The 16,907-nt window shown below is 45.9% G+C and overlaps 1 protein-coding gene and 1 non-coding gene across 2 annotated transcripts; one reads left to right on the top strand and one right to left on the bottom strand.

Annotated features, from left to right (window-relative positions):
• Window positions 1-6,580: 6,580 nt before the first annotated feature.
• On the bottom strand, window positions 6,581-6,683 carry LOC149336745 (U6 spliceosomal RNA). The gene has a single exon (XR_016284686.1). It is a non-coding gene; the product is annotated as a U6 spliceosomal RNA (small nuclear RNA).
• Window positions 6,684-8,299: 1,616 nt separating this feature from the next.
• Window positions 8,300-11,938, top strand: LOC149336746 (uncharacterized). Its single transcript, XM_089553099.1, has one exon. It carries the CDS (start codon window positions 8,513-8,515, stop codon window positions 9,926-9,928), a length of 1,416 nt encoding a protein of 471 aa, XP_089409225.1. The 5' UTR covers window positions 8,300-8,512; the 3' UTR covers window positions 9,929-11,938.
• Window positions 11,939-16,907: the final 4,969 nt, after the last annotated feature.

Raw genomic sequence — 16,907 nt, forward strand, 5'->3', positions numbered from 1 at the left:
CGAGCTTCGCTTGGCTAGACGTAGCTGTTTCATCCGAGCCACCAACTCTTAAGTACGGGATAATAAATGTCATTCTACTGGGAACTTTCCCACTCCTTGTCACGGCCGTTGGACACACTACAGAATGCATATGACGTCTTTGCCTCAGTGATAAAGGAACACACATTTGCTGCTTGTAATACGAAAGTATATGAAGCAGAACAGTACACCTTGAATAAAACGTCACCTTCATTGGCTGGCACACAGACGTACAATTGTGCAGGTTGGTCAGTGAGGCTTTAGGTTTTATGGGAGTTTAATGACCCAAAGCGACCCAGGCTATAAGGGAAGTCATTGTGAAGGACTTAGGAAATTTCGGCCACCTGGTGCTCTTTAATGTACGCTGACAACACATAGTACACGGGCCTTAGAGAATTTCAACTCCATCAAAATTGGATTATAATAACATGCCAGTGCCCTTGGTTATGGCACAAATTTTGGCAAGTTTTTTACCACCCACTACTCAGGGTCACCCCTATAAGAGACTGCTCAGTCTGGTTATTTCATGTCAGGTGTCTCACAGCTAGCTGTCACTGCCACGAGCAATAGTGGAGTCTGTGGACTTCCCTTGGCCTGCGAACTGATCTTCTCAATCAACTCTATAAAGCAGTGTCATTTTTTACTCATTTGCAGCAAGCACTTAACTCCTTGCTAGGAAGGAGTTCACAGCAGTTCACAGTTGGTAGTGACGTGCTGGAAGTAGTAAGAAAATATTTCTACTTAGGGCAGGTAGTGACCACAGATCCGGATTATGAGAGGGAAATAAATAGAAGAATAAGAATGGGGTGGATCGCATATGGCAGGTTCTCTCAGATCATGAATGGCAGTTTGCCAATATCCCTCAAGAGAAAAGTATACAACAGCTGTATCCTACCGGTACTCACCTATGGGGCAGAAACATGGAGGCTAACAAAGAGGGTTCAGCTTAAGTTAAGGACAACGCAGCGAGCTATGGAAAGAAAAATGATAGGTGTAACGTTAAGAGATCGGAAGAGGGCGGAGTGGGTGAGGGAACAAACGCGGGTTAATAATATCCTAGTTGAAATCAAGAGGAAGAAATGGGCTTGGGCAGGGCATGTAATGCGAAGGCAAGATAACCGCTGGTCCTTAAGGGTAACGGAGTGGATTCCAAGAGAAGGGAAACGTAGCAGGGGACGGCAGAAAGTTAGGTGGGCGGATGACATTAAGAAGTTTGTGGGGATACAGTGGCCGCAACTGGCAAAGGACACGGTTAATTGGAGAGACATAGGAGGCCTTTGCCCTGCAATGGGTGTAGTCAGGCTGATGATGATGACTTAACTCCTCACCTTCATCAACACGTTTTGGCGGGCTAGTTGGTTAAGCATCTTGAATAAACAGCACGAACGAAGACGAGCACAAAAGACAAGAAAACGGACGACACAGCTGTTGTGTATCGTGGTGCTGCCGCTCCAACTGTGTATCGCACTACTGCCGCTCCAAGCGCCGCTTCCCGTATGGTACCTTCTGTCTGGCCTGAGCATCGTATTTCGCTCCACACCTCATCCCCGCGTCTCCGCGGCTCTTCGGTCCTGGCACGTACCATATGCATGTACGAAGCTACACGCGGACATTGAACTCTCTGCGCTCTCTCTCTCTCTATCCCGACTGTCTGCCCCGCTTGTACGCTTTCTCTGAATAAACAGTTTTGCCTCAGACTCCGACTGGAGAACACATCAACAGCGCTGACTAACAACTGAGGGTTTATTGCTGATCATTGCTGATGATCAGCAATAAACCCTCAGTTGTTAGCGCTGTGTCGTCCGTTTTCTTGTCTTTTGTGGTCGTCTTCGTTCGCGCTGTTTATTCAAGATCCTCACCTTCAGCAATCGCATCATAAATCTTTGGCACTGCTTTCAGAATGCATATGAAAGAAGGTGAACAGTCATTGAAAGCAAGGAAGGTGTAGGGGAATATTTTTGTTTAATTTTTGATGTTGATTAATGGAAAATACAGTCGGATACAACTCAAGAATGAAGCGGCAAATAACCCCAAGAGGAAGCTGTCCAGCCAATCGCACCATCACCTTCAATCCATGGTTAATCCTGCCGCGCTAGAATGAAGATGGATTATATATCCACTTATGACAGAGGATTAATGGCAAATTAACCCCGACTTCATGAAAATTGGTAGATGTCGTTGGCTAGACAGCTTCCTCCGTGGGTCATCTGTCGCTTCATTCTGGTGTTATATACAACTACAGTAGTGTAAACATTTTATGCATGAAATATAATTAATTAGAGAGCAGTAAAAAAAAAACCACATGCCTCCAGTGGGATCCAAGCCCATGACCTTCTTATGCCACTCTCAAGGTTAGGTTACATCAACAGATAATGTTGCAAATCAAATATGCAACAATAACAAATAACAAAAGTAGATGATTGGCCAGTTGCTGCAATAGATCAGTTGGTAAAGCACCATATACAAGACAAACGGTGGTCTTGAGTTCAGATCCCACTGGTGCATGTGGTTTTTTTTCTACTTTCTAATAAATTATAATTCTGGCATAAAATTATTACACTGCTAATTTTCCACTGATCAACACCAGAGAATAAAGAGACAAAAAATAAACGAAACCCAGTAGGGAATTGGTCGAGTTGGGGAATCGAACCAGGGTCTCCGCAGTGCGAGACGAGCACTCTAACCACTCTGCCATGCCAGCGCTTTTTTCTTTGCTGCATGGAAGAACTTCCGTAGAAAGGAGGAAAACTTCAATCAGACTGGTTCGCGTCTCAAGTTACCGGTCCGCTTAATAGGAGCCCGCCATAGCCCTAACTCAACACTGCATCCCCATCAAAACATCAAAATTCAGGGAGGCACACACATGCATCTAGGCACGGCAGCCAGCTTGGAGGTTCTTCGCGTGCAGCATATACACTCCGTTGTGTGGACTCCCTGGCAGCGTTGCAAGACGCTGTCGCGTTCCACTCTTAGAGGCGAAGCTGAACATCATAACCACACATCAGTGGCACAAGCAGCAACACCGCGCTTAAGGCTTTCCCCTGATTGCTCTTTAGGTCAACAAAGCGCCACCCCCCCTGATTTTTTTGTATGTAAATATGCCATCCATTCTCCATAAACCATAAACCAGCCAACCTTCCACCGAGATGTCAGACATACTGCGCCATTTCCTTTCCTCAAAAAACAATTCGCAAGCATTTTACCACCACCAGACGCTCTTGCGATTCAATCACCCCGATGGCACTTAGCTTTAGCGGCCTCTTTGGACTTGTGTAGCGCGTGTGTGTTTTGGGGGGACTATGCCTTAAACTAAGTTCATTTTATGATAGACGTAAAAATCTGGCGCAACTAGGGAGGTAGTGCTCCTTAGCGGATTGCAACCACAGTGTTCTAAAATATATGCGCAGAGAATTGCACTAGCCTTGCAAAACAACAGTATGCTAAAGGTCGCCCTGTATCGGAACATGAAAGTATTTAGGATGAGACGATTGGATCATCGTATTGCTGTTAAGGTATCGTAATCTTGTGCAGCTGTGGGACTGTTGTCTCTGCCTCACCCGCAATCGAGAGTACACTAAGCATGAAATGTTTACGGGCATAACACGAAGCGTACGCGGACACGACGAGACGCAGGCCTGACAAGAATGTATATATGCAGCGCGTTCGAAACTGTCTAAAGTGCGTAGAGGCGAAAGCGTTTTCCGCACCACTTTGCCTATGTGACACTGGTGACGTCACCACTAGATTACGTCACGCATAATTGATGACGAAGTAATGACAAATTACTAATTAGTGACTAATTACTGATTAATTACTGATATAATTTACTGCTAATTAATGAAGCTTAAGCTTCGCCTTTAGGAGTGGAACCAGACAGCGTGTTGTAGCGCTGCCAGGCAGTCCACGGAACCCCACCACCCGTTCCGCGCGATGCCTTGCCCTTTGAACGCAACACTTTTTTGAGGAAAGGAAATGGAGCAGTAATTCTCTGTCATCTCGGTGGACACCCGAGCCGCACCGTACAGGAAGGGAGGAACGCCACCACCCGTTCGGCGCGAAGCTACCGGCGCTTGTATGCCGGTCCTGTAGGAGGGTTTTCTCGTTAAATCTCGTACGGTGCCCGAATGCTCTCGTTTCAGTGCCCGTATGAGTGGAATTCAGTGCCCGGATGTTGGCTCTCGGTCTCGGCGTGACGTCACCACACTGCCGACAACGGGAGCTAAAAGTATTTCATGCTTAAAAATTCCCCTATGTTTTCCTTGGATTCAGCGACTGGTGGCTTCTTTCATATGTATGTGATAAGGAGCCGCTCATTTCCCTACTCCTGTCCGCCTTGAGGATGGTTCCTTAACACCATTTTAATGCTACCTATATATACTGCACGTCATATAATCAGTATACCTTAATATCAGCTGGGACATATCGAACTCGTATAGTTCAAATAACAGCATGTATTGTACACACATATTATCCATTTAAAAATCCGGTGTAAAAGTATAGGAAAGTTGAGCAGCATATTGAACTCGAAACTGGCTGGTCATTCAATATACTCAGCGGTGCCCAGCCCCGGCAAGAGGCACTTTTCTTAACAACACCCTTCGATCACTTTTGTGCACGGAACAGCCCTGGGTACTTTTGGGAAGTGGTAAAGAGTGCTTGAGGGTGGCCCTCGGTCATTTGTATTCAATTTTCCACGCCATATCTCTGTTACACGGTAACGCCAACCTAAAGAAAGCCTAGGCATGGCTTTCACAGAGCAAGTTAGCAGCAGGAGGTGCTGAGGAAACCAATTATACCTGCGTTTAATGAGCACTGTCTATTTATAGGGTAGTGGCGACAGGATTAGACATCTTATGACAGGCCGTGACTAGCTCCAAAGCGCTGTCTGGAGTGGTCTCGATGCGAAGCAGATTAGGTACAATTATGCACAGTGATTAGTTTGTTACCAGCACACCGGCGAATGGCGTGTCGCAGCAAGCAGCTCACCACTAGTGTGGGTGTAACGTCTTACTGCTGCTAAGTTACATGTAAGTTTATCTGTTAGCATTAGGCTGTTTGAATAAAAGTGTTACACCACCACCACCACCCCCAGAGACTTGTAGAAAGTCTTGCACAAAGCACAAAAGTATTTCTATGGCTCCGACGTAACCACGAAGTGCGCGGGCCGTGGCCTTTCTACGCACTTGAGAACATGCACGCAACGCGTTCAGTCCGCATGGACAGATGAGGCGATGGCATGTTCAGTTCTTTTTGATCACGACCAAAGGACCAAAATGATCTGTAACGTTAATTGGCTTTGGTCACGCTACGTACGTGGTCGGTTGTCAGTGCCTGCTTTTTTTTTACCTGTGGCCTACCACCAAAAATGTTCCCGCGTCCGATTATGCGAAAGTTGAAAATAAAAAACAGCCCATTTGTCCCTAAGGGCTCATTGATGCTGCTCGCGTAGCCTCCACACAAAGTCGAAAATGCCGTGAAGACCATAATGGCCGGCGCCTGGCGCGGGCGGAAGCCCTGGCCCGCCACTATGGATCGAAACCCGGCGTATTCTACGTGGATGCCTCCGGCCCCCACCACGGGGGATGGTACACGTCCGCAGTCATCCACCAATCCAAAACAGTGAACGGCCTTACTTTCCGAGCCCGTGACATAACACACGCGGAGGAGGTCGCCATTGCGTTGGCTGCATCTGATTCCAATTCAAAAACAATTATTTCCGACTCGCGAGGGGCATGTCGGAACGTCGAGCAGGGCTGGGTACCATATCTAGCCTACCGCATTCTCCAAAACAGCGTCTACACCGGGGACCCCACGCACCGGCGTATCGTTTGGGCTCCTGCTCACGTGGGCCTTGAGGGAAATGAGGCAGCTGACGCCGCCGCCCGCGCGCTCTCTCACCGGACATTCCCCTCCGACCCCGACGATCAGGAACTCGAATTCACTCCCGCTTACTCCTTTAAAGACATTGTTTTACATTATCAATCTGGCCATGGTCTTTATCCCCGCCCGTGTAAAGGTCTCTCAAAGGCGGAGGAGCGGCTTTTGCTTCGCCTGTATACCAATACTTTGCTGTGCCCGGCAGCTCTCAAACACTTCGACCCTTTCTCGGGCAGCTGTCCGCACTGTGCGGAGAAGTCTTCGGACATTTACCACATGGTGTGGGCCTGCCCCTCCAACCCTGCTATCCCCCCTCACCCCAACCCAACCCGGGAGGACTGGGAGGCGACCCTGCTCGGCTGCTCTGACCTGCAGGCCCAACGGGCCTTGGTCGCGCGAGCCCGGGCGGCGGCCGACGCCACTGGGGTCCCGAACTAGGGACCTCCACCTAGTACTTGTAAGGGCTGGCCCCCTCTGGGTCAGCTCATGCAATACCTCCAGTAGTGCATGTGTAAATAAATGTTTTCCACCACCACCACCAAGTTTCCAAGAAATATTTGCTTCATCAGTTGAAGCTCGCAGAAGTATTCGCCTCGGCGACGATGGCTTGGGCGCACAGGGAACACTTTTGTGCAATCACAACCTGCCGGCTGGGATAGTCGAGGTTTCACGAGTGGAAAAAAAAAAAAATGTGGAACGCTTCACGATTTTGCGTGTCATCCTTGCGCAGGGGCCATGCTAATCTTCTCTGTATCGTTCCAATTTTAGTATATGTACTTTGGAAGTACAAACTGATATCTTTCGTTGTCGTATTTATAGTCGCAAGGTGAGCGCTGAAACTTTTCACAGTTCTGCCCGCAAGATATGAAGAGTTTTTTTTTTAAATAATTTGATTTCTCGTAATCACTACAATGTATTAAATTTTTGAGATTCACTCACAAAAGACTGTTATTTGAAATAGTTAATTACTTATTTTACTATGAACAAAATGAATATTGTTTGTCTTGATCTAATCGCCTTTTTGTATTACAGCTTTTAGCGGCCTCTTGTGGGTGTTGCAGCAACTAACTTTACCCGCCCAATTTTGAAACCTCTTTATGCGCTCTGCCATAACTCTGCTATAACTCTGCTTTGCTATCCCGTCCCTTAAAAACATCCATTATACATAGCGCTATGCAACAGTGACATCCGCTCTAAACAGCTTGTTGAAAGCATATAGCTTAGTGGAACTTTATCGTCGTGTGAACAAAAAGGCGTGGTTTATATTTGATGCATCTTTCAAAAAGTGACTGAAATATTTAATAGACAGCTTTAGCATAGCTAGACTGCCGTATACGGCCAATGCGGTAACGCGTTGCCGTTGATACCGTTTCCAGGCTTCTCTAGCCCCATTCGCCGTACGGTAGCAGTTGCCGTAGTTACCGTGTTTACCGTACGCTGGGGATAAAACTCCGTTTTCCCGCCTTAATCGCGTTGGCTTGTTTACGGTGAAACTTCGCACAGAACGTGCACATTGTGGTAACTTTTGTTTCTAAACAAGGGTGCCCAGCTGGCATGGTTCAGCAGCACACATATATGCAAGGCCGTAATCGTCTGCACCGAGATCGACGAACCAAAAGCTGCCAAAAGCTGTTGTCACCAAAGCACGACGGTGGCGCCATCGAAGGACCTATTCGCACACTTTGCAACGCGTTTTGGCGCTTTTTCCGGTGAACAACAGATGACGCTACCACCACCCTTTGGCTACCTTTGGCTAAAATCGGCGTTAGCTGTTTTTGATCCTTCGATCTCATGCGCAAAGCAAAACTTGCCGCGATGTGCATGCTCCGTGCATAGTTTCATCGCAAACGATTCAGCAAAGTTGCAGTGCGTGAAAAGAAAACACAAATATCCCAATCTGTTGAAATCTCATAACTTAATTTGTTCAAAGTGTTGCATTTCATGCCATGGTAAACTTTGGTAAAGACGCTCCTTAGCGGTTCCATCAACAATCTGACCACTCCAACATGTTTTCTCTTGCTATCATGGAGGAAGCCATAGCTACAGTGACCTAGAATATTCTGGAAGACATCGCTTTAGCTTTGGGATTGAATGGACTGAAAATTAATTTCAGAAGCAGACACAAGTTAGCAGTGGTGTAGGGGCTGCAAGAGGAACAAAAAAAAAATAAACCCATTTCTGCTTGTCTGATGCCAGTGCGGCAAACATCCGATATCGAAACTGACTCTAGAAGTGTTTAAACCTTTAAATAATGTATCCAAAATAATTTGTTAGGTTTGTTTATATATACGCATTTTTTTATAAATATGGGTGTTTTTTTAGTTTTATTATAGGAATTTGAGGAATTTGAACAAATAGCACTATGTGCATCATAATCGAAAGCACTAACGCGTTCGAATGTATTTGTTTTGATGGTTCTGTAAAGTGACACAAGCAGATAGAACGCGCTTCGCGCTCTCATGTTAGCGCACTATGATGACGTCATAGATGCCGAAAGCTGAGTTTTCTCGTGATATGAAGAACGCACCGCGGAAAAAGCAACCGAGATCAAACGAACAAAGCGAGCGTGCGCGCTGTTGGTACACTGTGCGGTTGTCAAAAAGCGGTGAGTTGAGGAATGGCGACCCATTCGTACACATGCGTTGGCTTTTCGGCCAAAATAGACTGGAAGACCATAGAGTTCCTGCTGCCCATGCCCGTGTACCGCATCTGCAGCGTCTGCGGTATCCTGCCCGACATGATATTCAGTCTCGAGTGCGGCCACGTTTTCTGTCCGACGTGCATGAACGAGCTGATGCTCAATTCCCCCGTCGTCGCGTGTCCGTTCGACAAGCAGGCTTTCGAGCATGAACGCGTCAGCCGCGACTCTTCGTCGCAGGGGTACGTGAGCGGCTGCAAGTCCTTTTGTCTCAACAAAAAGTTCGGGTGCAATTACATCGGGCCTGTGTCCGAAATGGTCGAGCACTACTACTCTGAATGCAGCCACCACGTCGTGCACTGCCGCTCGTGTAAGAAGCCCATCGCTAGAATCAACGTCTTGACCCACCTGCGGAGCGGCTGCCTGACCGACGTACTAGCGTCGGAGATGGCGCGAGCGCCAGCCGGCCCGGGCGACGTCGGAGGCGGTTCTGACGCTGACAACCACCTGTCCGCGATTCTGAGCAAGATTGAAAACCTCGAGAACGTCGTCCTGACTAGTACGAACCGTCTCGAAGATATGCTGCGCGGAAGCAGTAGCAGTACCACGCCAGCTGTCGGCAACCAAGTCGACACGACAGCTAACGCGACTGGCGATTCTAGGCCGGACACGACCACCGTGGACACTACTACTGTAGACACTACCGCACAGGAGGAGGAGCACCCAGATGTCGAGTCGGCTACTTCTTCGTCGCCCTCCGAAGACGCTACGACACCGGTTGTCAACGGCGACGCGACAGCCGCTGACACGCCCTCTACATCGTCTCGGGACCAGTCACCCTCCGAACCTCCGGCGAGTAGCGAAAACGGGGTGTCCGAACAACAGGCAGCCGAGGCCACATCTGATGCAGCGCAGGCGGAGGCCAGTCCGACTCCACAGGCGTTCTTCACATTTGATTGGGAGATCAAGCCCTTCCGGAAGTATCGTAATGCGCCTCTGCAGGTTTTTACCAGTCAGCCGCTCACTGTCGGTGAGAATGGGTACAGGGTGAAGCTCGAAGGAAAGTTCCACGATTTGGATGGCCCGGCACTATTTCTCGGGCTCTACATGAGGATCCTGAAAGGCCCCAATGACGCGACACTGCAGTGGCCATTCAGCCGAAAGTGCTCTTTCGTGCTGCTGCACTCGAAGCACCGCTACAGAGACTTGACGTTCAGATTCAGCGATGAGATGAACGTCGAGGAAATGCAGAATGCTGCCAACACGAGTTTGAAGCGGCCGAAGCAGAAAGAGAATGACACCGTCGGCATCGACAAGTGTGTGTCAGTTGCACAAATGCTGCAAGGCGGTTTTGTCAAGGGCAATGTATTCAAGGTCCGTTTCGTTGTCGAGTGAAGTGCCGGATTCAGGCAGTTTACGGAGTCGGGAGAGAAGTCATAAGTTGTGTGTCCTGCAAAATTCTTGTAGATCAGAAAGCTGGGCTCATGGCCACTTTTTGATCCACTACCAGCTTTTGAACCTATAAATGGCTTGCACTGATTTTGCAGCAACCACCATGTTGGAGGACCAGAAATATGGCTAAAATCTGCTCACCTGTTGGTATGGTTGTCGCTGCCCACACCGTGGAAGTTTGGTGGAAGCTATGCAGGTGTCTTCATAGTAGCATTCAGTATATAACATGCAAGCCATCTATAGAGAAGCTGTTGTTACTTTTTCTTGGTTGTTAGCGACTTGTTTGAGTCGCCTGTTTTGTTTGGCTGCTAAAAGTGACAAAACTGTGGGGTCAGCTATATGTCAGAAAAGTGAAAACAATTTCATTTTCAATCCTGGCAGCAAAATGATGCTTGCAATTTCATTTTTAGCATCCTGAAATAACTATTGTGACAACATGCAGGTATTTTTTTATTTCCAGTCTTGAAAATTGCATTGTAATTTGTCATTATTCATTGTTTCCTTAAATGCTGGACATTTTTACACAATACTGCACATCCTTGATATGTTAGATCATATTATTAGTCATTGCATAATAGAGTCATTCTGCAATTCATGTGCATATTTCGTTAAATACTTTAGCTGTCAGCTATGTTTTTGTGTTTATCAGTCTCTCACATGCAGTCATTACCTTTAATGACTGCCCAGAGATAAATGCATTTAGTTTGTGCTTTCAGAGACAACTTATTTGGTTGTTTCACGAGGTTTACTTTCAGTGAAGTGAGTTAATTGAGCACTGCACTAAGCTTTTGTTGTTGCATCCTGTGAGGAATGGCAGAGTTTCAAGCCTTTGTTTTCAAAACAAAAGTTTGGCATCAAAACTGGGCATTTGAACTAACTGTGGAACACTTGAACTCTTTCATTTATGTTCTCTGCATGCTTTACATTTGGTGTGCATTTTTCTGCCGTGTTGTGAATTGTGTTCGGTCCGTGTCTAGCGATTCTAAAGACCCGTTTTTTGTGTGTTATGTTCGATTTTTTCACATTCTCATTTTCAATGTGAAAGAATTGAAAATAACATTCATTATGTTATCTTCATGCTGTTCGGTTTGTGGAAAAATCAAGAGCATGGTTTTTGTCATTGTAGTTTGGTTTCAATTTGGATGTCCTTTAGTTTCACAGGTCGAGAGTGTAACTAACATAATCTGACAGAAAAAATCCAACGTAAGTGCCAAGCTTGAGCAACAGTGCTTGCATCAGTAAATCAAACTTTTGGGCAAGTTGGTTGCTTAGCTTAGACATAACTGCAGCGTGAAAAAAGCAACCACGTAGGGAAGAGTACACTCAAGACAGTGTTCAAGCAGCGTTTGTCCGTGTCTCGAGTGTGCTCTTCTCTATGTGGTTGTTTTTTTTGGGCTGCAGCTATTCTAAGTGCTTGCATCTGTATGGATTGCATCCTTATTTGTCTATTACTTTTGTGCATTTTGTTTAAAACTCAACAGCTATTGTCAAGAATTTTTTTCTTACTCTGCTACGCACTACTGTTTGTCATCTTTGTACGGCAGTTGAGCCTGTACTGACTGCATTTGTTCTGGTGTTGCAAAGATCTTCTGCTGCTAAAAGTTTCTAATTAAATTTAAGAACTGGTCATTAGATTAATTGCGTCAGATCTAGCCAACTTTGGAACGCATATACAAAGTCTCATTTTTCAGCTTTGAATATATTTGTTGTTTGTTTTGATGTCTCATGTGCATCTTGAGAATATTTCCAGTGTTTAGTAGTGTGTGCCTTGTTTTCATATATATTTCTTTCCCTTTCGAAACGTGTACCCTTGTTATGGAATGCAAGAGCAGTGGTGATCAGGCTCACAGATGCTGTTTTTATTTTTGTGTGCGAGATTGCATCCACATGTTGGCAGGGATATCACTGCAATTCTGGGACAGAGTGAATTAAAGTACAATTGAGAATCTCGTGCTTTCTTGGCCTGACAATTCTTGTGCACTGAAGCTGTCAGTGGTAATCTGCTAGTTCAGCAGCGCAGTTTACCACCCCAGCAGCTTAATCAAACATAGGTCAACTTTCTTGTCTTCAGAGATTTCGTCCCTTACTAGAGAGGTTGACCTTTCAGCACGTCTAATCGATGCTGGTCATTAATTTTGGTTACATTGCTATATTATTTGTTTTGCAGGCAGTTTCAAGGTATGAAGAGTGGCTAGTTACATTCTTGCAGTTCCCGCCTCTGGAGCTGAAATTCGGAGACTGTAGTTGGATACAACTTAAGTCTGCAGTGAAGCTCCGCCCACATTCAGGACCACCGTGCTGAATTCCTCCACTACAAAAAAAATAGCTTGTTGTTAAAACTTTTTTGTTCCATAAACAAGAAGCTAACCCCCAGATTAAATTATAAGCTTAAGAATACCGAGGCCTCTGGCTTATTTAACATAGTCAGACATTAGAAAGCTGATTTCATTTACTGTTGTGATTGGTCAGCAATCACACAGGATGCCGCAGATCATGGCCGATTGTTACCAACTGCTGTTTATTCAAGTTGCATCCTACTATAGCAAAAGAAAAATGGCTGAGGCTTAGCTAAGGTTAAGCCTAGTCAGATGCGAAACATATTGATGGCTAGGCTTGGTAATACATGGCTTTCCTTGGTTGACGTTCATCCCGCTCTTCATCGGTCTCTGTGGCACGCTGAACTTTCGCTTCTCGTTCAAATCAGCCCTGCTTCTAGGCGGCATCCCAACACCTGGCCGCCTCGTAAGTGCCCGGAGAGCGAGGCAAGCTCAGCTTTATACCGCTGCTGTAGCGTCACGTGGTCAGCTGCAGCGCCTCTGATGTGGAGCCTCCACCGCCGCGGCCGACCGCGCGAGCCGGCAGCCCATCTCTCCTCTGCTGTGACGTCATGTTGTCACGTGGTCAGCCGCCGCGCCTCTGATGTGGAGCCTCCACCGCCGCGGCCGACCGCGCGAGCCGGCAGCCCATCTCTCCTCTGCTGTGACGTCATGTTATCACGTGGTGTCACGCTCAAGGTCAATGGTAGCTCCACCGCCGCGCTCGACGGGCTGTAGGATAGCTCTAGTAATATGCTTCGCATAAAAAATTTAAAATAAATTTGAGGGCACCATATGAGGTGCTATGGAAAGGAAAATGACGGGCTAACCTTGGGAGACAGAAAGATGACAGTCTGGGTCAAAGAGTTCTCATTTTCTTCTTTATTCTAGTAGAAATCAAGAGGAATAAGTGGAGTTGCGTGGGACATGCAATGCGGAGTGCATTTGACTGGTGGTCGGTTAGATTAACAGAGTGGATTCCAGGGGAGCAGAAATGCAGTTGAAGGCGGCAGTTAGTTGCACGGAGAGCTAAGGTTCAGATGTTTATAGGGATAAGGTGGCCATGTCTAGCGCTGGATAGCGATAATTAGGAGAAGCCTTTGTCCTGTAGTTGATGTAATCTGGCTAATGAAAATGGTTTTCATGAAGCGTGATGAGATCGGGACTGGAGGCCTTCACGTGCTGATTTTATCCGCTCTCCCCTTAATTACAGCAACATTGCACATTCCAGCATAGGTATGCTGACACAGTATGTGTGCATTTATTTTTTCGTCGTGCTAGTGTACAATCGTAGCACAAATGGTGTACTACAACAACGAAGCCACTGGGAGAGTTATGAACAGCACAGGAAGGCATGGTCTCTTATGCAAAATGCATTTATTTATTGCTTACTGATGGGAAAAAGGGCACTCAGTGCAGTTCATCTACTTGATAGTAGGCCCGAGTTTGGCTAGTTCATTATCATCATAAGCCTGACTGCGCCCACTGCAGGACAAAGGCTTCTCCCATGTGTCTAAAATTAACCCTGTCCTTTGCCAGTTGCAGCCACTGTATATCCGTAAACTTCTTAATCTCATCCGCCCACCTAACTTTCTGCTGCCCCCTGCTACGCTTGCCTTCTCTGGGAATCCACTCTGTTATCCTAAGGACCAGCGGTTATCTTGCCTTCGTATTTCATGAACTGCCCAAGCACATTTCTTCCCTTTGATTTCGACTAGGATATCATTAACGCGCCTTTGTTCCCTCACCCACTCTGCCTTCCGATCTCCTAACGTTACACCTATCATTTTTCTTTCCATAGCTCGCTGCGTTGTCCTTATGTTAAGCTGAACCCTCTTTTTTAGCCTCCACATTTCTGCCCCATAGGTGAGTACCGGTAAGATACAGCTGTGGTATACTTTTCTTTTGAGGGATATTGGTAAACTGCCATTCATGATCTGAGAGAACCTGCCATATGCGCTCCATCCCATTCTTATTCTTCTGGTTATTTCTCTCTCATGTTCCGGTTCAGCTGTCACTACCTGCCCTAAGTAGACATATTGTCTTACTACTTCCAGCACCTTGCCACCAATTGCGAACTGCTGTTCCCTTGCTAGACTGTTGAACATTACTTTGGTTTTCTGCATGTTAATTTTTAGCCCCACCATTCTGCTCTGCCTGTCTAACTCATTGATCATGCTCTGCAGCTCATGTCCTGAGTAACTTAGCAAGGCAGTGTCATCAGCAAATTGCAAATTACTTGGGTATTCTCCATTAACTCTTATCCCCAACTCTTCCCATTTCAGGCCCCGGCATACCTCCTGTAAACAGGTGGCGAATAGCATTGGCGAAATAGTCTCTCCCTGCTTGACACCTTTCCTTATTGGAATTCATTGCTGACTTTATGGAGGACTGTGGTAGCTGTGCAATCTGTGTTATAGATATCTTCCAATATTTTCAATTAACACTCTTCCACACCCTGATTCCGCATGCCTGCATGACAGCTGAGGTTTCCACTGAATCAAATGCTTTCTCGTAGTCAATGAAGGGTTGGTCCTATGCTGTGCACTTCTCTATTGCCTGATTGATGGCGTGAATATGGTTGGTGAACCATAAACTTGGCAGAAAGCATGTCGTACAAACCGGCCAAAGAGGCGATGGACACAGCATTGACTTTGTCTGTAGTCCGCTTCTTTTCTTGTTTCTACGCATTGTTTTTCGTTGTGGTTGTAACTTGTGATAAAAAGTTTCTCTGGGAGGGAGATAGTTACTCGCCTTCAAACCTTCCCTTAAATCTGCCCACGAATGTAGTTTGAAAGGCGTCAATTTAAGCATTCCAGCGTATCATCATTTAAGCGAACCTAGTGTTGAACACTAAAAAGGTACCACGTCATTATGAAATAATGACCTCAAGCAAGTAGATTCACCAGTGCAGTCTTGATCAGCGCTGCCCAGCAAGTGAAATGCTCCTTACCGCTACAAACTTGAAGACTGCTCATTCTTAAGCTTCTCGCGCTGTCTGTGGAACAGTTCCACAGACAGCGCCGTGAATGCATTTGTGAGTTGTTTTTTTTTTACAGTACTGTAAACTGTAAACCCTTTACAGGCTGTTGTTACAGGGTGGCAAAAAAAAAATCCATAAGAAAGGCTTATCGCAAAAAGAAGCCCAGTTTTTTTTTTTTAAATTCTCGAATGAATTGGTGTCGTAAAAAATGTCTGGATCCAGATTATTAAACTTGAAAATGGTTTTTGGGCGGAATGCATACTTAGAGAGGTCAACTCTTAGTGTATGTGTCATAACGACAAATGAGTGATTAGTACAGGGAGATAATCTTTCTGGTGGTCGGATACACAGAGTAAAGTCTAAATTAAACTTATTTTCACAGAGCGTATAAAGAAACTTGAGACAGGCTGTTTTTCTATGTGTGCCTAGTTTGGGAAATTGAGCTTGGATGCAGAGAGCTGTCACTGACTGTGTTTCACAGTAAGCGAATCATAAATGATCTTGTATTGGCAACATGGGTCCCATATTATGCTTGCATACTCTACTTTGGTTGCACTACATTCTTATATGCTTGAAACTTGACATCCGGTGTTGCACGTTTCAGTTTGCAGTTTGGGAAGCAGAGTTTTCATTGAGGTAAACCGCATATGTGAATTGTGTTCTGTCTGTGTGAAGTTTCAGTAACTGTGATGCCTAAATATATTAGTTGATTGCACTTTTAGATTGGAATTCTGTTAATACATCGTAATTCTTTTAATACTATGTGGGAAAACTAGCAGCGATTTTTATTAGTCCACTCATGGCAAAAGATTTACTCGGATTAATTTGCATATCTGACCTGTAACTCATTTGGGCTCACTCACTCATATCGACTTGGGACGCACATGAATGCACTGAAGCACCCGAGTAGCATGCCCCTCGAGCCAACCGAGATGAGCCACATGGGACAGCCTCTCCACACAGCAACATGGCGGAACTCTGTTAAAGCTTCCAACACATCCCCACCGTGGCTGATTACCGCACCCATGTAAACTAGCAGAGGGGAAGGGACAAAACGCCGTCGTCCTCACTTTCACGAAATCTCTTTCACTTGTCCACAGATGTCATCGAGCTGCATTGCCCTCAAGTGTCCTTGGTCACAGCAACAGATCATTCCTTCCCTCTACTGCCGGCAAACAAGGCAGAAAAAAAAAGCTAAGTACTTACCGTCATCACGAAAACGCAGACCATGATCTGAGCTTGTTCGAGCACTGGCGCTTGAGATCATGATCTGAATGTGAGCACAAGTTAGACTGCTGACCTATGCAAATATGTGAAATATGTCTTCAGTGCGAAAATAGCATGCAAGACGCAGCACATGAAAATAATAACACAAAGTCTTATATTGTCATCTTAGTTTGCTTAACCCTTTCAGGCACTTTGTACACAATTGTGTAAGCGGCAAACTTGCAGCTTTTTCTGAGAAACTGCAGCACTTAACAGTGATTTCATTATTTAAGTCAAATTGAGCACCCTTCTTGTTGCAAATAAGTTGCTTTTTTGCACCATGTAGCGAATGCAGTAAATAATATTTCACATAAGAGTGAGCTAGGTAGCACTTTGTCTGCCGTTTTTGTGCAGACAG

This window comes from Amblyomma mixtum, chromosome 7, assembly GCF_055824585.1.
Source record: "Amblyomma mixtum isolate Tamu chromosome 7, ASM5582458v1, whole genome shotgun sequence".
NCBI lineage: Eukaryota > Metazoa > Arthropoda > Arachnida > Ixodida > Ixodidae > Amblyomma > Amblyomma mixtum.